This window comes from Ambystoma mexicanum, chromosome 1p (assembly GCF_040938575.1).
Source record: "Ambystoma mexicanum isolate Mex_15411 chromosome 1p, UKY_AmexF1_1, whole genome shotgun sequence".
In the NCBI taxonomy this organism is placed as follows: Eukaryota; Metazoa; Chordata; class Amphibia; order Caudata; family Ambystomatidae; genus Ambystoma; species Ambystoma mexicanum.
In genome coordinates this window covers 305,364,930-305,388,831 of record NC_090921.1, presented here as the reverse complement: position 1 = coordinate 305,388,831, position 23,902 = coordinate 305,364,930, and the positions used below count along the sequence as shown (strand labels likewise).

General features: G+C 47.3%; 1 protein-coding gene across 1 annotated transcript in view; it reads left to right on the top strand.

Annotated features, from left to right (window-relative positions):
- Positions 1-20,977: 20,977 nt before the first annotated feature.
- The window catches only part of WDR18 (WD repeat domain 18), a 487,280-nt gene continuing 484,355 nt past the window's right edge, over positions 20,978-23,902 (top strand). Inside the window, exon 1 of the mRNA XM_069647517.1 lies at positions 20,978-21,347. Coding sequence (XP_069503618.1) covers positions 21,132-21,347 — 216 coding nt within the window. The 5' untranslated portion in view covers positions 20,978-21,131. The remainder of the gene's footprint in view (positions 21,348-23,902) is intronic.

Here is a 23,902-nt window from a genome sequence, read left to right as displayed (position 1 = left end):
AAACCAACACAGGAAGGTGGCAAAACTCTGTTCTGTTTTATTTGCAATTATCTAAAACAGGGAGGTTACAAAAGACATCATCTGAAGTTCGCTCAAGCTCTCAATACATTTCATAAACAACATAACTTTTATAGTCAATATTCATCATAATTGATATCACACTATGTGGCAAACTACAAAAACCTACTTGGGGATGTGATAGGCTTACAGGGAACATCTAAGTATACGTTCCATACTTCCCCCACACTTGCTGAAACCTGCGTGAAAGATGCAGATTGGTGTGAGAGGATTCAAAAAGCCCTAGCAGACAAAATCACCATGTTACAATCCAAAATCGGACAGAAAAAGCTCAACCTAGCCAAAAAAACAAACCATCCACCGTCAACCACCCCTCAAACGTCCACTTGCCCCCCCTTCTCCTTCTCACCAGTTTCCACTAAAGAAGTAGAAAGCATCATTAAGGGCCTCAAGCCCTCTAGATGCCAAGGGGACTCATGCCCAGCTCCCATCATCCAAGAAGGCGCCAACACTCTGGCCCCCTTCATAACAGCCCTCATCAACGCATCCTTCAAATCAAGCTCAGTGCCTAGCAGCCTCAAGGAGGCCTGGGTCATGCCACTTCTAAAAAAACCTAATCTAGACCCCAATACCCCAACTAATTACAGGCCAATCACCACTGTTCCCTACATCCTAAAGATCTTAGACAGAGTGGCCTACCTGCAAATACAGAAGCACCTGGAAGACAACAACCTCCTGGGTCTCAGACAATCGGCTTCAGGCCAAGGCATGGAACAGAGTCAGCCCTACTGGACCTAAAAATCCAGATGGACGAGGCAAAGGACAAGGGTAATCTAGCCATTCTCCTACTGCTAGATCTATCAGCTGCCTTCGACCTCGTCGACCATCAGATCCTCACGGAACATCTGATGACCTCAGCGGCCTTCTCTAACCAGGCGACTGCCTGGATCCCGTCCTTCCTAGCCAACCGAACCACCCGGGTCTTCTCCCCGGGGGCATCAGCACTCCCTGTCCCCATTACCTGCGGCGTTCCTCAAGGCTCGTGCGTCTCGCCGACCCTATACAATATCTTCACTAAGCTATTGTTTGACCGCCTAGATAACCTAGGTGTCACATACACAAACTATGCTGATGATACCCAGGTTCTCATCACCCTATCGGGGTGCTACGATGAGGACTCCACCAGAATCAACAACCTTTACTTGGAGATCCAAGCCTGGATGGCAGAGCACGGTCTATGCCTCAACGATGAGAAAACTGAGCTCCTTCTTGTCGGCTCCCAACCACGGCTAAACAAACTAGACCCCCGTTACGCGTCCTTCAATATAGACGGTAACCTAATCACAGTAGCCAAAGAAATTAAAACCCTGGGGGTTTATCTAGACTCTACTCTCTCACTCAAAAGACAGGTGAACGCCACTGCCTCATCCACAGCTTACACCAATAAGCTCATCAACGCATGCAAACCTTTCCTATCACCCTCCAGCTGCATTACACTAGCCAGAGCGTTAGTGCTCTCAAAAATTGACTACTGCAATACCCTCTTTCTCGGCTCTTCAGAACGCAACCTGAACAAACTACAGGTGCTTCAAAATAATGCCATCAGAGCCGCCCTCAGTATCCCACGAAACGGCCACATCTCCAGCATCAGACAAGATGCTCACTGGCTCCCGGTACGAGACAGAATCACTCTCAGATCCCTCGTCATCGTCCATAAATGCCGCTCCAATGATGCACCAAAATACCTGGCAGACAAGTTCCACAATCACACCTCAACTAGACCAACTAGAACGCCATACTCACATTGCCTTTCCGTTCCTAAATTCTCCCTAAAAAAAGCAGGTGGCGCCAGCTTCCCGGTCCTGGCCGCCAAACTATGGAACGCTTTGCCACCAAACCTTAGAGCAGAACCCTCATTTTGGACTTTTAGAGCCAAAACAAAAACATGGCTTTCCAACAAAAACGCTGCTTAATGTACTTCCTCTCCGCATGTCTCTGTTGACCACCTGTAACCCGGTCTGCTACACCTATTGTTGTTTTATCACAGTCTGTATTGTATATTTTTACCATGTTGTAACTGTTTCTAAGTCTCCGGTGCCCAGTTACCCCAGGGTTCGGCGCGCGGTACAAATAAATAAACTAAACTAAACTAAACTAAACGTGGGTAGTGATTGGATCGCTAACATCAGGTGGACAACTAAGCCCTCCTCTAGTGCAAATCATCTTCATTGTCATAAAATACACAATGATTCATTGGTTACACAAACTATAGGGCTCTTTGCTACGTGGCCCTCTACAATTGGTTGGCACGCTTGTCCCTTCTGGAATATTCCACATGCTAGCAGCACGCAAGCTACTAACCCAGGTGCTGGTAGGGTTGGCCTGGACATGCCTCCCCACCCAATTAGCCTAACATCTATCATCACTCTTGTGGTCTGCCATTCAATTAAGGCTTTGAACTTGGCCTTGCAGAAGCGCTCTGTGCCTGAGAATAAGAGTGAAGCATGGTCTTAACTTCTGGTTTCGGTGTTGCTCGACCTAAAGCTATTCTCATCAAACCATGTGACTGTAGACCATGTTTTCGAGCTCTTCGCTGCATATAATACTATTAAATGATGAACTCTTGGCACCTTCAGTGTTTTTCCATTTCATCTCAAACAGAAGTTTGTTTCTTTCTCACGATCATGTAACTATTTTATGGACAACCAGGCTCACGGTGGCCTCGACTCTTGGTGCTGGGCCAGCCAAGCCTTTCTTAAATGTCTCCTTCATCATTAACTGTTTTCCAACTTCGCCACACTGAAAACCTTTCCATACACAAGGTTTCAAGCTTTGCTAAAGTGCATCTTGGAACATCCAGATTCTATACACTCCTATGTCTATACATTGGGGCATTACTGCAATCTATTCACTACGTAGTCAAGCTCAGGATTATTTTGTCTACTTGCATTACTGCATCTGTACAAATGTAAAATGACTTTGCATTTTCTTCAGCATTCTTCGAATAAGCATCTTCATTTATATCCCGAAATGTTGCTTATCTTCGGCACTTCCTCTTCAGATATTATAGAATGTCTATGTTCTTTCGCCTTGTGTCTCTTTTCAGGGTGCGTCAGTTCTACTTCGCATTACATCACCAGTCTTGTTTCTGGTTCATTTTCACACTTCTTGCAGGACTCCATCCAGAAGAACACTGCTTCTTTGTGAATGCATATAGGGTTTACTCAGTGTATACCTTATTTCAAGAATTATTTGCGTGACAGGCAACCTCACTGGTACTGCATGTGTTGCAAGTTCCGGTTCCCAACATATAGGCATCATGGGGGCGGAGCACTTGATAGGGGTATTTGGCTCCTCCTCTACACTTTTGAACAAGATTTGAAATCCCCCCCCAAAATAGGAATACTGCATTTACCACGAATTCTATATGCAGACGACGTTGTGTTGATCGACACTACCCCAATTGGTCTTCAAAGGGCCATGGATAGCCTGCATGACTACTTGTCCATGAACGACTTGGAAATGAACTAAGCGATTACAAATATAATGGTTGTCCGGCTTCGAGGTTCAGCTTTCAAATGGTAGCTGGACAAGCAGCGGTTGGCTATCGCCAATGAGGCATTAAATTTAGGTGCCTTGATCAACAACAGCAAGGTGGACCTTTCACGACAGAAAGCCTTGAAGGCAAAACGTAGGATTGTAATTGCCCAGGGTCGAGCAATCCACAAGAAATGTGGTAACTTTTCGTTGCTGCCCGTAGTGACATTCTATAAAGCCAAAGTCACACCTGCATTATTATACGGTGCAGAATGGTTTTTATGTACCCTGTGGGAGATCTGGACCACACTGGAAGGATCTTTCTGGAGGAAACTCCTCGGATTGGCAACTTAATTCCTACTGCTGTGATCCGAATTGAACTGGTTTTGACCTCGCTAGCAGCTAGGTCACTATGGAAATCTCTGTCGTTTTACAGAAAATGCGTACTGCCATGCCCTGCTAGGCTTTACCGAATCTTGGAAAAGGCCCTGACGAATGAAAGCCTCGACTTATTGACCCAATGAGAAAATGGATGATGAGCTCATCTGATACATCTGCAAACTGATCCTGACAAATTGACCAACAACCCTGCCAAGGTTAAATGGAAAATGTGGCGTGCCGACTGGATCAAGACGCAGAAGGATAAGAATGCATTCTACCTTCCAAATGTGATGAGAGAGGAACATAAACCCAGGAACTTGTGGGGTATATTTAAAGGTCCCAAACAGAAGTCCCGTTCACCTGAACAGCAGCATTTAAACACTGCAACCAAAAATGGCCCTGCTTTGCTTTCCCTGTCACATGAATGGCAAGAAGTTAAATCTTGCAACTAAAAACGGCCACCTGGGTTTAGCTTTTATTTCACATGAGTGGTAAGAATTTAAACACTGTAACAAATATGGCCTGACTTTTTCTTTTTGGTCACGTAAAATTAAAGGACCATTGGGAAAGGGGCCTACCTGTCATTATCAATGGACCAACAGCAATGTAATTCACCCAAGAAGGAAGAATCAAAGAATCCTGTGACATGGAAAACAGGATTTTTAAACATTAAAAGTAAAAACGGCCTGCAGAAGTGTTTGCAAATTATAACGGCTTTAAAAAGCCACAATGGAAAAAGATATCACTGCTCACAGGAAAATGCCAGGAAAGCAAAACCTGATGTGGGGTGGTGACCAAAGCCAATATATAGTATGTTTCACCCACAAAACTCCTGTAAACATATGAAGAGACACTTACTTCAGGAAAAACCGGTTCTGGGTGAGTTCTAAACTTCAAAATGAAATGCCCCAATTCCAGCTGGATGTTACATTTCCCATCTAATGAAGCCCTGCAATAGAATCTGCTGCTGCAGGTGTTGAAAGCCCACTGTTCCCCAGACTGGCTGGCACGAAAGGCAGCTAAAGCAAGGGACTTTAAAAGAGCTCACATCACTTCAAAGAGACTTATAAATAAACTCTGCTCGCAGGCGAGTCCAGGAAGACAGATGGCTGCCGGGGATGAAGCGGCCCTCCCACATGCTGAACAGACACTCCCAATTGATAATAAAAGATTGTTTTCATTGTAGGCATTTAGCACAGCCATCAGACTGAGGATTTATCTCATTTTTATGCCATTGTTCATTTAATTTCTATTCGGTTTGGGGATATAAATTGAATTTACCTGGGACTCTGGGAACTGTAATGGCCAGCCAGAATAGTTTTCTGGCTGATCTGGAGATGTGACAAATGTAAAAGTGGGTAAAAAGATGGAAAATGAAATTAGGAATATGCTTGATGACTTACATATTCATAACTGTTGTACATTTTATGAAAATGACAAAAATGTGACTCATGGCCATGCTACATCGTACGGAGTTGGCGGTCGACTTATCTAATTCCCCATGGTCAGTTAAAACCGAATATATGTTTCATATGGCAGTGGCTAGTACAATTATGAAGTTATGATACATAACTAGTTTTTGCCAAAATGTTGAAATGAGAACAAAGGATGGTAATAAAGGGGAAAAGACAGATAGTACTCCAAATCGTTAAACCAAACCTGACTGGGGCAGAGAAAAAGAGAGAGACTGTCCAAACATGGCAGCAGGGATTATTGAAGGTTACTCCCCCTAGATTATAAAATTAGTGATGTAATTTCTGCTATATAAGGGGGACTGTGCTAAGACTTAGGACAGACACAGACAACAACCAGGGAAGACAGAAAAAGGAGGACGTAGAGAAGGCTGCTGAAACTTACCATCTTTGAGAGTGCAGTGATCATACCTTTACCCTTTTTCTCCAGAGTGTCCTGAGATCCAGCTGGCTTTCCTGAATCTTAAACAAAGGCTTGCTATTTAAGTAGCACTAACTACAGCCCTAAATTGCATAAGCCCTTCAATTTTTGCAGCAGTGCATCCAATATTCCCCATTGAAAACCCCAAATTGCCAGTGTAGTTCAGCCATCTCCCCATAGAAGAATCTCTTGTTTGCCTGTCTATGTTAGCATATCTCCTTTGAAAACCCCCCAGTTGACTGTGTAAATCCTTAGTATTTTTGTAAGTTAATCAATTAAGTCCCCCATTGAATTTCACGGATCGGGATTGTTGAAATTCGAAACCAACCATCCTTGTCTAGTGTTTTTATGTAGTTGTCATAGTCATTAAAGTGTTGCCTCAAAAGAATTATTCCTATTGTAAGCTGACAATTGAATTTGTCCCTGTGTCTAAATTGTGCCCAGCTGTAACGCTCACCTGATTCCCGCAGAGGCGCCGGTCTTGACTGGGTGAATGCCGTATCTTCAAAGGTGATGTGTAACACACGGTTGGCTCTTTGGGCTGGACCTCTGTGCACTGTATGTCTGACTCGAAGAGTAAGATGTCTGCAGATAGAAAATATGGGATTAATGAACTGGGGTTATTGGGTGCCTCTCTCCTCTTCCCTTTCTCTTCTCCTGTAGAACCCCAAAGGTTAACGCCCTCACCTTAGGTAAGTGAACGCCGAGCTCTCCATCTGCCTCGGGGCAGGGTGCCGTAACCAGTTTCTTCACTGGATAAGGGTGCAGGCCTCTTGACCTCAGAGGACTGCTGTCCGTCGTTAACTGCACGAACGGTAAATTCTGGGCACTTCAAATGTCTTAAAAGTCTTTTGTAATGATATCTCTTGTTTTGCAGGGTTCCGGCGATGGCGGATGGCGGGCTGATGAGAGTTGAGGATCGAACCCGCGTGAGGAATAGAAGCACCTGGAAGCACGTAAGTAAGCGCTTGTAGCCTGCTTCACGATGCGCACTAACTGTCCCTTTTATCTTGCAGGTGCAAGTTCGGAGCTTTAGAGAAGCTGAAGGGTGCTGGAATACCCACTGGATTCGGCGTGGGAAGGAGTAATGGCACGTGAGTAATAAAGTTGCCCAATGTCTTTAAACGCACCTTCTTTTGTCTTTCAGATGCGGGATGCAGCGCCGAAGGCCTCCGGAGCGTGCGAAGAGCTGGTAAGCTTTTGTCTTTCAGATGCCGGAATGCAGTGCGAAGACCTCCGGAGCATGCGCAGAGTAGGTAAGCCTTTGTCTTTCAGATGCTGGAATGCAGCGCGAGGCGTTGGTGACAGCCGATGGACCAGGTAAGAGATGCGCTGCCACTGAAGACTGTAGTGCTAACCTGTTCTTTCTTTGTCTTTACAGGTGCTGCTGAAGACTGGATTCCAGGATGGTAAGCCTTTGTTCCCTTAGGCCCAGGATCAGAAGCAGAAGACACGATGAGCGTTCTGCTGCAGAGAATGCAGAATAACACAAAGCAAGATTCATCCATCGGGTGTGGTTTAAATAGCCTCCTGTAGTGCTTAGGTGTCTCCTTCCACAGCCTCGCCTAAGAAAAGAGTTCCTGCTTTCCAGAAGAGTTCCAGTGTTCTGAACCTAGGGCGTGGCTCCTGCCCCACCCAACAGGAAAAGTAGTCCCAAACAGAAGAGGATCAGGGGCTCAACTGGCAGGTAAGTAAGCAGCATGGTCTGCTGCAGGTAAGTCCACCCAAGCATTATGAGCCCGGCGCTTCCAGCGCTGGGACTGGGCATCTTTATGAGCCTGGTGCCACTGGCGCCAGGACAGGGTCCAAAAGGTCCCAATTGGGACTGGCTGGCACTCGGAACCGGGGTTATGGGTCTGCTTCCAAGGGAGTTGGGCAAGTCCTGATCTTTTGGAAGCAGAGATCATGACAGCACCCCCCCTCAAGGCCCCTCCCAAACCGGGCTTCTCCGGGGGTTTTGGCTTGTTAGGAAATGTTCGATGAAATCTTTTGATTAGACGAGGTGCGTGGACATATTCTGCAGGTTCCCAGGATCTTTCTTGGGGACCGTAGCCTTTCCAGTCAATCAGGTAAAATAGTTTAGATTTGGAGATCTTGGAATCCAGGATGCTTTTGACTTCAAACTCGAGTTCTCCATCAACTAGAATAGGTTTTGGAGATTTAGTTAGTCGGGTTTGAGGTTGCACGGGTTTTAATAGAGAGACGTGGAAGACCGGATGTATCTTCATGTGAGGGGGCAAGTCCAACTTGACCGCTACTGGATTTACTATGGTAGTGATGGAATAGGGACCAAGGTATCTTGGGTTGAATGTGCGTGGTCCTTTTAGAGGTAGATATTTGGTGGATAACCAGACTTGATCTCCTACTTGATATTGGGGGGCTTCCTTCCGATGTTGGTCTGCTCCTTTCTTGTATTGTTCTTTAGCCCTTTGAAGGTGAGAAACGGCTTCCTTAAAGGCTTGGGTGATTGTAGAATGCAGGTGGTCTACTGCTGGTGTTCCAAGATCTTGGAGTGGATCCAACTCCGAGGTTCGAGGGTGACTACCGTATAAAAGAAAAAACGGGGTCTTCCCAGTTCCCGAGTGGACAGAGTTATTGTAGGCATATTCGGCTATCCAAAGGATATCTTTCCAAGTTTTTTCAGTTTGTTGTAGCATGCAGCGCAAATACTGTTCCAGAGTTTGATTGGTCCTCTCGGTTTGTCCGTCGGTTTGAGGGTGGTGGCTGGTCGAAAGTCTCACATCAATTTGAGCCGACCGACAGCAACTTCGCCAAAAATGAGAAATAAATTGACTACCTCGATCCGAAATTAGAACTGAAGGAAAACCGTGCAGTCGGACGATGTTTTCGAGAAATTCTCGGGCCAGAGTTGCTGCTGTTGGTAAGCCTTTGAGTGGAATGAAATGCGCCATCTTGGAGAATAGGTCCACGATTACTAGGATCGTATTGTATCCGGAGCATGGAGGTAGATCGGTGATGAAGTCCATAGAAAGCGTATGCCAAGGGCGAGGTGGGATGTCAATAGGGCGTAAGAGGCCGGCTGGTTTTTCCTTTTGACTCTTGTTTTGGGCGCATACTCCACAGGACATTATAAAGTCTCTGATATCTTTTTTCCAAGACGGCCACCAGAAGTAGCGCTTGATCTTTTCCGAGGTTTTGGCCATACCGGGATGTCCTTCCATTAAAGAATCGTGATAACAAGAGATTACCTTCTTCTGTAAATCTGTGCTGGGCAGGTATAACCGTTCTTGGAAATATAATAGGTTGTCCTTCACCGTAAAGTCCTTTCCCTGCAGATGCCAATTCTGTATGTCTGCTGGAGTTACCAGTAGCCTGGCTTTATCCTTAACTTCCTCTATGGATTGTGTGGCGATTACACCCAGAATTCTTTGTTCGGGAATGATAGGTACAGGTTTAGGATTGATCAAATGTTCTTCCACTCCCATCCGAGAAAGGGCATCAGCTTTACCGTTTTTTGTACCAGGTCGATAGGTAATTATGAAGTCAAACTCGGCAAAGAATAGTGCCCAACGGAGTTGCCTAGAGGATTGAGCTTTTGCGGTTTTCAAATATTGTAGGTTTCGGTGATCTGTAATCACAGTAACGGTGTGTCGGGCCCCCAGAAGATAATGCCGCCAAGCCTTAAAGGCGGACTTGATAGCTAGAAGTTCCTTATCAGTAATAGTGTAATTGATTTCAGGAGGCGAGAATTTGCGGGACCAAAATGCCACGGGATGCAACTGATTGGTTACTGGGTCCTTTTGTGATAGAACTGCCCCCATGGCAAGGCTCGAAGCATCAGTTTCAACGATGTAGGGGAGTTCTGGGCGAGGATGTTTTAAGATCGGTGCAGAGATAAATCTAGTCTTCAAATTCTGGAAAGCTTGTTCCGCCTCGGTAGACCATTCAAAACGTTTGTTTTTCTTTAACAAGGCGGTGATGGGCTGGACTATTCGAGAGAATTCGGGGATAAACCTGCGGTAAAAGTTAGCGAAGCCTAACATGCTTTGAACACCTTTTACGGAGGATGGCGATGGCCATTTGAGAATTGCATCGACCTTCTTTGAATCCATACGCACTCCGCTAGGTGATAATATGAATCCCAAGAATTCAACTTCAGTCACGTTGAAAACACATTTTTCCAACTTAGCGAAAAGTTTGTGTTGACGCAATCTCTCGATGACCATTTTCACGTGTTTCCGATGTTCAGTTTCCGATGAAGAATAAACGAGGATGTCGTCAATGTAAACAACAACACACACATCTATGAGCTCTCTGAGGACATCGTTCATAAAATATTGAAAGGCGGCCGGGGCATTGCAAAGTCCGAAGGGCATGACCTGATATTCAAATAGCCCATACTTGGTGCGGAAGGCCGTCTTCCATTCATCGCCCTCTTTTACTCGTACCAAGTGGTAGGCTCCTCTAAGATCCAGCTTTGTATATATGCATGCTTTTCTGACTTGGTCCAGGAGTTCAGGGATCAAAGGTAACGGATATCTATTCTTAACGGTGATCTGGTTCAGGGCGCGGTAATCTATACAAGTTCTAAGGTCCCCTTCTTTTTTTGGAACGAAGAACAAAGCTGAGGAAGCAGGGGACTTGGAAGGACGAATAAACCCATTCGCTAGGTATTGATCCAGGTATTGTCGGAGGTGAAGATTCTCAGGCTCGGTGAGGGCATAAATTCTACTACAAGGAGGAGTAGATCCAGGTATCAGGTCTATCTGGCAGTCATAAGACCTATGAGGAGGTAGAGAGTTAGCCTGATCCTTCCGGAAAACATCTTGGAATTCTAGGTATTCGGGAGGTAACTGGGGAGCCTCCGAAGAAATTGCTGCCAGTGCAACACCAGGTCGAGGGTGACAAGTAGAGACACATTCTGGAAACTGAACCGTTCTTGCTCGCCAATCGATCTGAGGATTGTGCTTCTCTAACCAAGGAATTCCTAGAATAATCTGGAACTGAGGAGCCTTGATCACATCGAACACGATCTTCTCATGGTGTCCATCTTGACTTACTAGCGTCACTTCTTGGGTGGTATGCGTTACTGGTCCGGAGGCTATCTCCGTACCATCCACCGTAGTAATGACGTCCTTTACAGCCTTTGGACAAAGAGTCAGATTCATCCTCAAAACCATTTCATGATCCACATAATTGCCGATGGCACCGCTGTCGACGTAAGCTTCAATCGCATGTAATCGATCCGGATGTTCAGGGCTAATGAGGACCATAGGTATCACGAAATGCGAGGTCACAGAACTGGTTTTAACGCTCGGCAAGAGGACCTCTATTCTTGTCGGGCGAGGTCGTTTCCCTGCTCAGAGTTTGTGACCCTGGTAACTGCAGCTCCTACTGCCTTCTTGGCTGGTTTCACCGGACAGTCTCGAAGAAATTGCCACGAGTTTCCGCAATAGAGACATAATTGCAGCTGTTTTCTCCTTTCCCGCTCACTTTGTGTTAGTGGTCCTTTCAGGCCCCCTATTTGCATGGGTTCCCCGGAGACTACTCCTTTGGTAGGAGTTGGTGGTTTGGAAAATACTCGAGCATCAAACTTGGAACGATCGGCCTTCCTGTTCTGCAGTCTGTGGTCTATTTGAACGACTAAGTCAATATAGTCCGAACAGTCTTGCGGGGGATTCACTACTTGGGCTAACACATCTTTGAGCTCTCCACGTAGACCTCTATAAAACAGCGTAATCCTTTTTTCCTCAGGCCATTGAGTTTCCAATATCAGTCTGTTGAAAGACGCAATATAAGCCAAAAGGTCTTGATTACCCTGTCGCAATGAAAGGAGCTCATTGTCCAAGGCCTGCCCCTATGAATGTCTTGCAAACAGTTTTTCCATACTGAACTGAAAAGCTTGAAAATCATGGAGAACCGGATCATCTTGATTAACTAGAGGGATCGACCAGTCTGCCGCATTGCCACTTAGGTACGAAAGCACGAAAGCTACCTTAGCTTGATCAGTTGGAAAGGCTGCTGACCGGCATAAGAAGTGCAACCGGCACTGATTAATAAATACCGCAAACCTCTTTGGGTCACCAGAAAATCGTTCGGGCGGAGCCAGAGGTACATTCCCAGGTAGGTTGATCTGTACTGGGTTCGTAGAGGATGTTGAAGGAAGATTTGCCCCTGATGCGGGTAACGGAGTTTGTCCGGCTTGTGACTGTAGCAATTGTCTAGCGAGATCGTCTGTTCGCTCCTTGGAAATAATCAGTTCCCTTCTTACAGCATTCGTTTCCTGACGGGCTGCATGCACTTCTGCTCTTAGTTCCCCAAGTAACTGGGCTAGCTGGTCGGTATCCGAGGTTTCCATAGCGCCTGGGTGGGAGTTTTGCGGTAGGCTTTGTGTTCTGTAACGCTCACCTGATTCCCGCAGAGGCGCCGGTCTTGACTGGGTGAATGCCGTATCTTCAAAGGTGATGTGTAACACACGGTTGGCTCTTTGGGCTGGACCTCTGTGCACTGTATGTCTGACTCGAAGAGTAAGATGTCTGCAGATAGAAAATATGGGATTAATGAACTGGGGTTATTGGGTGCCTCTCTCCTCTTCCCTTTCTCTTCTCCTGTAGAACCCCAAAGGTTAACGTCCTCACCTTAGGTAAGTGAACGCCGAGCTCTCCATCTGCCTCGGGGCAGGGTGCCGTAACCAGTTTCTTCACTGGATAAGGGTGCAGGCCTCTTGACCTCAGAGGACTGCTGTCCGTCGTTAACTGCACGAACGGTAAATTCTGGGCACTTCAAATGTCTTAAAAGTCTTTTGTAATGATATCTCTTGTTTTGCAGGGTTCCGGCGATGGCGGATGGCGGGCTGATGAGAGTTGAGGATCGAACCCGCGTGAGGAATAGAAGCGCCTGGAAGCACGTAAGTAAGCGCTTGTAGCCTGCTTCACGATGCGCACTAACTGTCCCTTTTATCTTGCAGGTACAAGTTCGGAGCTTTAGAGAAGCTGAAGGGTGCTGGAATACCCACTGGATTCGGCGTGGGAAGGAGTAATGGCACGTGAGTAATAAAGTTGCCCAATGTCTTTAAACGCACCTTCTTTTGTCTTTCAGATGCGGGATGCAGCGCCGAAGGCCTCCGGAGCGTGCGAAGAGCTGGTAAGCTTTTGTCTTTCAGATGCCGGAATGCAGTGCGAAGACCTCCGGAGCATGCAAAGAGTAGGTAAGCCTTTGTCTTTCAGATGCCGGAATGCAGCGCGAGGCGTTGGTGACAGCCGATGGACCAGGTAAGAGATGCGCTGCCACTGAAGACTGTAGTGCTAACCTGTTCTTTCTTTGTCTTTACAGGTGCTGCTGAAGACTGGATTCCAGGATGGTAAGCCTTTGTTCCCTTAGGCCCAGGATCAGAAGCAGAAGACACGATGAGCGTTCTGCTGCAGAGAATGCAGAATAACACAAAGCAAGATTCATCCATCGGGTGTGGTTTAAATAGCCTCCTGTAGTGCTTAGGTGTCTCCTTTCACAGCCTCGCCTAAGAAAAGAGTTCCTGCTTTCCAGAAGAGTTCCAGTGTTCTGAACCTAGGGCGTGGCTCCTGCCCCACCCAACAGGAAAAGTAGTCCCAAACAGAAGAGGATCAGGGGCTCAACTGGCAGGTAAGTAAGCAGCATGGTCTGCTGCAGGTAAGTCCACCCAAGCATTATGAGCCCGGCGCTTCCAGCGCTGGGACTGGGCATCTTTATGAGCCTGGTGCCACTGGCGCCAGGACAGGGTCCAAAAGGTCCCAATTGGGACTGGCTGGCACTCGGAACCGGGGTTATGGGTCTGCTTCCAAGGGAGTTGGGCAAGTCCTGATCTTTTGGAAGCAGAGATCATGACACCAGCTAAGCAAATTTTCATTTGCCAGTGTCATTCATATTTGTATCTGTCCTATTAAACCCAAACCGTTGTTCCCATTGTGAGTAATCTCTTTGCCCAAATCCTACCTGTTAGCTGCCCCTGTCATTTTCACTAAAAAACGATTTTCCTATGTGCCTTTCTCATTGTGGAAAGTGTGTGTGTCATTTTCAAGCCCCAGTAAAATTAAGGTGATTCCCATTTTCGTTTTTCCAAAACTTTCTTTTCATTCCTTACAAAGCATTTTTCCTAGAGTAGTCCCCTTCCTCCATCAGATTCTGAGTGAGATTTCGAATTGCATTTCCTTCATTTTTCATTGCTCAGAGCATGCCTGTTACTTCACAGGCCCAAAAGAAACTAGGGTGATTTGTCTTTTCATTTTTCTAAATATTTCTTTTAACCTTGGAAAACTTGTAGTCCCTAGTTTATATCTCTTCCCCTACTATACCCTGATCAGGGATTCTGAATTGCATTCCCTTTATTTTTTTTATTTTCTTTCTCATCTGCTGCCTGTGTTCAAATGAAATTTCCTAAGTGTGCTAGCTAGTCTGTTTTTGAAGCCCGATTTGCCCTTTAGTGTAAGCAGCCTGAAGCACCCTTGTGTGCTGTCCCATAGCAGTAGTATTGAATCATTGAAAACCCATTTTCCAGTATTGCAGGGGGAGTGCTTAACTGTTGGTGCTATCACTTTGTGGTAAATTGTTCTTTTTCAGTTCTGCCATAAAAAAACTGAAATAATTGTAATAGTTTATCTTAACCTGGTGGTTTTGTAAAGATTATTGCATTTTGTGTTGCCACAATTTTGGTGACTGCTGTATTTTGATTATGTTCCTTTGCACTGAATAATACATTAATAAAATATCTGATTAATACACACCTGCCTGGTTCCTAGTCCATTGTGACACGGGGTGCTGGTGGAGGTTGGGTGCAAGACGGGTTGGAGGCCTATTCAAAAAGAATCTGTAGTAAATTAAAATTAAAAAGCGTTTTATTGTGAGCTACATCCATTTTAGGGAAAGGAGTTCCCTAGCTGGTGTGTGCCGTGTAATAAACCGTGACAAACTTGTTGCCCAAATATCTTGTCAAATTTCCTAATGATTGGTACAGGAATCAATTTATGCGGTTTAGATTGAATTTACAACTAACAAATCAACTACTGAAAATCTATAAGCGAGTGTCATCTGCAGGATGTCGCTTCTGTGTCAAGCCGAGAGTAATAGAAACGTTAAAACATATGCAGTACTCTTACGTCCCATCCCCTTTCCTCCATACTGCATGGGCGTCCCTCGCTAGGAACGTGAGACGGAACCTTTTTCACCAGAAAAAACCTTCTTCCCCTTTAAATTTAGAGGTGCGCCCTGGGAGCATGCACTCCCCCGACTCCGCCCACCAGCACCACTCGCCAGTCACCTTTTCCGCGTAAATTGGAATGGGCCGATTTCACAGCAATCCTGCGTTTGGGTTCGGCTATGTAATACCATGCGCTCTTCCCTGGATACTTTCTTCTGTCTTTTTGTCTTCTTTTATCAATCAGGTATTCGGTCCTCTGGCGTCACGCTACTCCACGGCGCATCACTCCTTCCCAAGGAAATGCTTGAGCGGGAGGAACCTCTCAGTTTCTCACACCAGCATGGATACCGAGGCTAGTTCAGCTACCGCCCGCCATGCCGAGGGGTCTGTAGATCCTTCCGGAGACAGTGCTGAGGGATTGCAAGGTTCTTTTACAGGGTGTACACCCAAGGGGCTTTGCCCTAGTCCCGGCAACATGTCAGAGGGGGCGCCTGCACGCAGCACTGCCGGCGATACTCCCAAGGGCGACACACCTACCAGGACTTGGCCTGAGGTGCAGGGTAGGTCTCATGCTCCACCGCCAAGATTCCTGGAGGAGGCAGGGCCCAGTGAGCACCACAACTTCGGCACATCGCAGGCAGCTCAACAAGATGGCCGCCGCGCCAGACTAGATGGCTGCTCGTCCGATACTGCTTCGAGGAACGGAGCAGGTGGGAGAACGAGTTTCAAGGTGGGCTTGGTGTCAACCAGGTAGGTGGCCTACAGCTTATCCATCAGCATCGCAGGGAAGGTTTACCCTGCAACCAGCTAGACATAGTATGCACCGGCCCCTAGCAGCCACCCGCTACCCTCTCAACATCACCTGCCACCCCACTGGCTTGCGAGGACAGGTTCTTTGAAAAGTTTCTCACTCTCATGAGATCTCCTCAGATGGGGGCCATCCTTAAGGATGTGATCAGGGACATGCTCCCTCCCGCCCCTCCGCTTGCGCCTGAAGTCATTCCTCCTATGGCTCCAACGCAGCAAGCCCCGGTACAGCCCCTGCTGCCTGCGCCGGCTCCTTCGATTCCGGCTCCCCTGCCTCCCACAGATCAGGCGGTCCCATACCAGCCTCTGGTTCCGGTCTCCATGGTGGACACAGATGAGGAAGAAGACGCCGACAAACCATCGTCTGCCAAGGCCTTCCACGAACGACTCGCAGGTGGCAGAGTACTTGGGCCTTACTCAACCCGAAGTCGAACAACCGGAGGCGGGGGTACTTGTAGAGGTCCTCACTCTACGCCCTGCGGCTAGAACGGGGATCCCGATGCAGAAGGACGTTGCTGCCTTGGCTAAGAAGGGGTGTCTTAAACCACTCCGTCCAGCCTGTCAATCGGCGCCTGGATGCCAAGTATAGGCAAATGGAGGGGGATCCACTCTTGCTGTTGTCCCACCCTCAACTGCACTCTTTGGTGATTGCTGCGGTGTCACTCTACTCAAAGCCTTAGCCGTCCTCGGCCACCTTGTCCTCGGCGCTGCTAGGCAAGGAGGAGAAGATCTTGGAGGCGTATGGGAAGAAACTTTATTCCAACGCTTCGTTGCATCTTCGTCAATCCAACACGGATGCCATGCAGGCAGCCGTTAACCAGAGACTTTGGCGGGATATAGCTGACTTCCTTCCAGAACTTCCGGTACAGAGCCAGTCACGTTTAAAGGTGGGACTGGCAGACGCTAAAATGGTGGCGCAAGACATCATTGAGTTCCCTGTGGCCCAAATTGACACCTCTGGCCGGGCCATATGCATCGCCTTGGACATGAGAAGGACTGCTTGGCTTCGGGCTACTAAATTTAACCCAGACGTCCAGGAACACATATTGGACCATCCGTTCGAGGGTTGTGACCTCTTTCACTCCATCACCGATGAGGAGCTAGATAAAAAGAAAAACAGTTTGCAAACTGCAAAGTCTTTATCTGTCCTCAGGAAGGCCATGCCTAAGGCATACACCCAGTCACATCAACCTTCCAACAAGGGTTGGGCGTTCGGGGGGTTCCGCGGCTTCTAAGAACGAAGCTCCAGGCAGCCTGACCGTACTCTGAGTCAGCACCAGTGCTAACAACAAAAGGGGGTGAGCAGGGGCTTTTTTCAGTCCCCTTCCCCCGCAGCAACCTCAGATGGAAAGAAGGCATGAAGCGTCCCTTTGGTTCCACGTGTCTCTGGTGGGGGACAGGCTTGCCTTTCACGCACAGTTTTGCTGTCAGAAGTTTGCGGAACCCTGGATCCTCTCTATAGTATCCACGGGGTACCGCTTACTTACCCTCCCACTCCTCCCTCCTCCCCTCCACTCCCACAGATTGGGACAGCAACTCTGTTGGCGGAAATTCTGATTGTCGAGAGCCAGGCAGTGGGAGGGGTCAAAGCCTCCTTGAGAAGATGGGGCTTCTTCTCTGGGATTCTCGCCATACAAAAGAAGAACCACTTAACATGCACACCCACACTGTCAGAGCCAAGGCAACCGCCATCGCATTCCAGCGGCAGGTGCAATGGCAGGTCATCAGCAGGGCGGCCACCTGGGCCACCCCTTCGGCTTTCTGTAAGCACTACTGTTTGGACCCCAGCTCTAAGTCAGATGCGGCTTTCGGACAGGCAGTTCTAAGGAATCTGTTTTCTTATGGAGGTCCAAACCCTGGAGGTACATTCAGTTGTAATCGCCTGTGCAGTATGGAGGAAAGGGGACGGGACGTAAGAGTAATTAATAGTTACTCACCAAGGTGACTTTAGTCCTTAGTCCCCATTCGTCCATACGTCCCACCATCCTCCCCTCTAACACTGATGTCATTAGGCAATGTTAAATATTGTCAATGCGTCAATGTGCACTGAGGAGTGGCGCTGGTAGGTGGAGTCAGGGGAGCGCATGCTCCCAGGGCCGTGCCCCTGTGCGCCTCTAAATGTAAAGGGGAAGAAGGTTTTTTCTGGTGAAAAAGGTCTGTCTCCCATCCCTAGCAAAGGACGCCCATGCAGTATGGAGGAAAGGGGACTAAGGACTAAGAGTACGTTATTCACTACAACAAGTAACTATTGATTTCTTCTGCACAGGCTTGACTGATTTGAGAACCAATTATCTGGGAAAATGGGCGACAGTGCTTCACAATAATGATGTGAAAGTCTTGTGGGCATTCCTTTCTCAAGGAGACAACTGTCCTGCAACTTCTGCTAATTAGTACCTGGCGAGAGCCAATCAGATTGTTACACGCAATCTGATTGGACCTCGCCGGGCTTCACTTGACGCAGAATCCCTCGAATGTTAAACTTCCTTCATATCCCTAGCGGGGAGGTGTGGCAGCCCCTCAGCCAATGAGGAGGCTCGGAACGAGTTAATCTTCGCTCCGAGTCACCACACGGCTGGAGGCTGCTATCCTCCCCCGCAGGCGATTCAGTTAAGTGTTTTCTCCCTCCCTCCCTCGAAACACCAATTACCTTCTTTTGGGTCCTTTTTCGAGAGAGAACATGCTGGGAACACTTCTGTCACCAACGCGTCCGCTCTCGATGGCCGCCATGGAAATGGAAAACAGACGCAGAGTTTCGGAACAGAAAAACAATGCTATTAGTACCCCGGTCTTGAAGGCCGGGGTACTAAAAGAAATAAGCCCCTCGCCGCTGTGGCATTACCGAGTCAGGTAATGCCTCGGGGCCCTCGTTAAGGCCCTTGCTTCAGTCGGGCCTGTAACTAAGGGCCCTGGGGCATGACCTGACTCAGTAATGCCCAGTGGCTCTGGGCTTATTGCTTAAATACAATGCCTAAAGGAGGTTTTCAGCCGACTCTGAATGAATATGTAAATGCAGACTCAATGATTCTTGTCATAAAGAATGATGGACATGCCTGTACTTTCTCCTTTTTTTCTGTCGATGTACTATGATAAAGGTTTGCAATAAGCCAAAAGTCTCTAATAATAAAAAATAAAAAATACCATGACTAGAATTAGATGGTAATGGCTGTCAGTAGACAGTACTTAAAGGATCTCTAAACAGTATATGCTTTTTTAGCCATTAATCAGTGTCTGTTAGGGACAATGATAGAAATGAGACTTAGCTTCCTAAGCAATATATTAGTGTTTGGCAGGGACCAAGATGCATAAACCTTCTATTTCTATGCGCTTATAACGCGCCGAAGCCCGCAGGCATCAGGGCGTGGAGAACCGAGTATTTAAGATTCACACGACTGGATGGAGCTTCTAGCTTCTAAGGTATCCAGATACCCTCGAGCTAAGAAGTTACTGGAAGAGAAAAGTTTTCAGTGATTTCCTAAAAGTAAGGTAGTTTCCTTCTTGTCTCAGGGTAGCTGGGAGCCTGTTCCAATATTTGGCTGCCCTGAACGGGAAAGCTCTGCCTCGTCCAGATGCCCGTTTAGCATCTGGAACCTTCAGGAGGCCTGCCTCTGCTGATCTAAGGCATCTCTGGGGCACATATAATGAAAATTGTTATTTGAAGTAGGTCGGCGCCTCTCCAAAAAGGCATCTGTGGACAATCATCATGGCCTTAAAATTAACTCTGCCCTCTATTCTGAGCCAGTGTAGATCCTTTCTTCCTGTGATATGTGCTCTCTGTGTTTTGTTTTCTTAACTATATGAACTGCATCATTCTGCAGGACCTGACATCTTTGTAGCTCCCTCTTAGTAGCTCCCAATAGCAAGGCATTGCCATAATCTAGGCGTGACAGTAGAATAGCCCTTGCGATGGTTGCGGTATTTGCTTAGTTAATGAAGGGTCTGATGGCTCTTAGGAGGCACAAAAACCTTGTGCCCTGATTTTAAACTACTACCAGCCAAAAATAAAGGGGACGTCAGAACTTTATGAAAAAAATGTATATACTACTTGGCAGGGATATGGACTTAATAATTCACTAAGATGGTCCAACAAATGATGTTGATAAAATAAGGGAACACAAGGACCAGTGACCTACATAAAAGTCTTTCACATATTTCAGGTACCACCTAGGAACTTAACATTGCTATAACGATTATGAGGATCTATAAGTAGAAAAAAGGATTGATTGCAAATAACTTAACACACTAGGTGAGAGATGCTCGGGGGGTTTGACTGGAGTACAGTGAAACTGAACCAAGGAACCTACTTAGGAACACATTTTTTTTTTGTTGCTTTCCCTTCCTTCTCACACTTTCCTCAACTCTATACTGCTACCGAATGTGCAATTGTGAATGTATAGAGTTGTGTGTATGAGAAAACTGTATAACTGTAATGAGACACCTCAATATGGAATGTAAACTATACCAATACAATATAAAGAGAGTTATTAATCTGAATTCAAACTGAACAAGTGTCATGCACAATTAACATGTGTGTACTGTATACACCATACCCACAATTAGGTAATTTTAAAATATAACAATTGTACCGTGAGAAAGCCCGGGTAAGGGCGAAACAATTGCACGTGTCTCCAAATAGGAGAATGTTGGCACCATGTACAATCAAAAACTAAACTAGTATTAAACCAAACACTAAATATACAACTTAAGACTGAAGCAACTTATTTTCTTTAACCTATAAATCCCAGGCGCATGATTCAATTTTATCACACCTGTAGTTTACAAATCTTCCAGTAATAACACTGTAAATTTCCCTTTCAGACACCTTCCAGTGTGCAGTACTTGTAATGTGTAAAAAGTGCATTATTAAAAAAAACAGACCATAATCATATTCTTATAGCTATAAACACAGATATGCTGTGTTTAAAGAACTAAGAATCCCATTCACAGAAACGTTGCAGCACAATAACATTCTAAATTAGTGTTCTACATAAAACTAGAAATGCAGACTAATCAACACTTCCAATGTGCAGAACGGACCTATGAAACGAATCACGTGCGCCCCGGCCTGTGTTCTCACTACAAAAGGAGAGAACTTGCCTGACTGTAAACACTGCTGCTGGCTGCATTAAAAAGTGCAGGATTCAAGTGTTATTTATCCACTAGATGGCGCCCACACCCGACACATTCAATTTCAGTATGTTAGCTCTCTAGTTCTTTATTACAACTCCGTTTGATGCAGGGTCTTTCTGGCCAGTAGTCATCTCGCTGGTTCCGGTTTCTGTATGCTCTTTTTGGTGTTGCATCTTTTTGCCTCCCCGAGTTATTTTTTTCTCCCTTTTGGGGCCTTGCTGCTGCCCTTTACAGCACCATGCTGGCGCCGCCCGCTCCAGAGCTAGCGCTGTCATCTGATTCAGGGCTCCCGCAGTCAGGCTGCGCTGCCTGGGAGCTGCAGTCGGGCTCTTCGCTGGGCACGTTTCGAGGGGCAGGCTCTGGTCCTCGGGCTCTTGCACTGCTAGGCGGGGATTACCTACTGGGTGCCCAGCCCGGGAAAAATTACATCAACGTGTGGGAGCTCAGAAGGCCGGTGAGTACCGAGGCGGGTGGGCGCTTCTATGCTCCTCTCCTGAGGCCTGTCACTCGCTCGTGGACTCCACAGGACGGGCACGAGTCCCTGGGATCTTGGGTGCAGCAGGTCAGTGTGGGTGGAGGCAGGAACCATATGGGAATTATATGGACACGCCCAAGGAACACGAGAATTGGTGGATATCGTAATTCTTGGTGGAGGAAAGGGGCATCGTACACGCAGACCAGTCACTAAAGTCAATTTACCACAATTCCAAGGGTAGCCCAGTGACCTCATGAGCCCAGTGACAATCATGGAACTGGCATCAACTACTCATTCTGGCACAACAAATATATGATGTATACAATTACAAAAATGTGCTAAATCGTATGTTCTAGTTACCAAGAGGGGTGTAGCAATGGGGTACACATAGCTCCCAAACTTGTGTGTCACCAATGCGGGTGAAGAACACCCGATTTTCTTTTTGGCGCGTGAGAACACAGAAGTGAATTGGCGTGTGAGGGACTTGGTGGGTGATTCAGCTGCTTGCAAGGCGGGTGACAACTGCCAAAGTGGGTGAGTTGAGAGCTATGCGTACACCAAATGGAACAGCATAGGCCAGGGACTCTCGCATGTGTTACATTGTCAGGTCAGTCACTGCCATTTTATATTATGTATAGCCTCATATGACTGGAACTGGAGCTTGCCTCACCATTATTTTGGTGTGTGAAGTGGTTGGAGAACAGTTTTAAGAAGTGTGTCAATGAGCGATCACCCAGTGCCGATCTGTGCGTCCTGGGTCCTGAGCCCTGTGTGGGGGAGACTGCTCTGATTACTTACCGGTAATCTTCATTACTCCTAGTCCTACTCTTCCTCGTCACAGTACTTACTTCATGAGGCACCTGCCTCCGACACAGGACCTTCTTCTATTTCTTTAAATCTCTAACTCCTCCCCCACATCCATGTCACTCAGTTTCATATTACCAAGCCGGAGCATGGGACCTTCCCCGGAGGGAGGGTGAGGAGGGTCGTCAGTACTGTGACGAGGAAGAGTAGGACTAGGAGTAATGAAGATTACCGGTAAGTAATCAGAGCATTACCTCCACGTCCACTCTTCCTCGTCCCAGTACTTACTTCATGAGGTATACCAAAGCAGCAACGGGGAAAAGGTCCCAATGAGACACAGAGCCAAAAACAGTGCAGCAAAACACACCCACAATAACTCTTAAATCACATCCCCACAGACAAAACTCCAACCACGAAGGAACCAACCCCCGAGTGGGAGAAACTCAACCCATAGCGGTTGATGAAAATGCCTAGACCAGCCAAGGCGGCAGCCATACAAATCTCTTGCAGAGAAAAACCCTCCTTGCATCGGCCCAGGAAGCCGCCAAACCCCTGGCAGACCGCCCCCGATTGTGCGCAGGCACAGGCAGGCCAGAAGCCACATAGGCCCTAGAGATCACAACCCGGAACCACCGGAAAATGGAAACCACAGATGCGTTATGCCCAGCCCCAGCCGGACCACAAGCAATCAGAAGACTATCAGATTGGTGGAAAAAGCAAACCAAGCCAAATACTCCAACGCGTCCCGTCGGACATCAATGTTAAGCCGAGCCACCTCCTCAGGCGTTCTTGGATCATGAAAGAAGTCAGGGAGAACCAGACCCTGAGAGGTGTGAAAACCGAGAGACAACTGAAGGGAGAAACATCGGACCACACCCCGGCACCACCGAGTCTGGCAGCACCCTCAGGAAAGGAGCGTGACATAAGAGAGCCCCAATCTCCCCAAGCCTACGGGCAGAAGTGAGGGCAATAAGAAAAGCAGATTTCAGTGTAAGATGTTTGATATCAATCCCGGAAATGGGCTCAAAAGGAGGCCCGTGAAGGAACCGTAATACAAGAGGGAGATCCCAAGAGGAAAGCCCTTTATCAGCACAAGGACGGGAAGAAGAAAAACCCTGGATCAATTTCCCCACCAACACCTCCCCATCCAAGTGACCGTCAGAGTCCCCCAAAAGTAATTTCATGGAGGCCTACTGAAAGCGAAGCCTGGAAAAACTGCCAGGCCCCTGTCAAAACCCCTCCTGGAGGAACTGAAGGATAGCAGAGGCCAGAACGCAGGGGAGGGATCCCAGACCGCCCATACCAGTCTCGGAAATGGCCCCAGTGTCTGCCTAACACCTTCAGAGTGGAGGGTCTAAGAGCATCCATTTGGACCCAACTACAGGATCTGAGAACCCCTGAGATATCAACCTAGACTGAGCAATAGCCACACCGCCCATTGCATCTGGTGGAATTCCAACCGCAGATCCCCTTGAAGGGGACACGGCCACCTCGGAACCAGCCAAGGTTCCTAGGACCGAAGCTCCAACAGAGAGGGGAGCCAACTCCGGCGGGACCAGAACAGAGCTAACAACAACACAGTCACCCTGGACACTCTGATGCGCCAAACCACCCGGGGCAGAAGGGGAATAGGTGGAAAGGCATAAAGGAAAACCCCAAGGTCACTGTACAGAGAGGGCGTCCATCCCCCAATCCCCTCAGCCTGAAACCTAGAGCAGAAGAGGGGAACT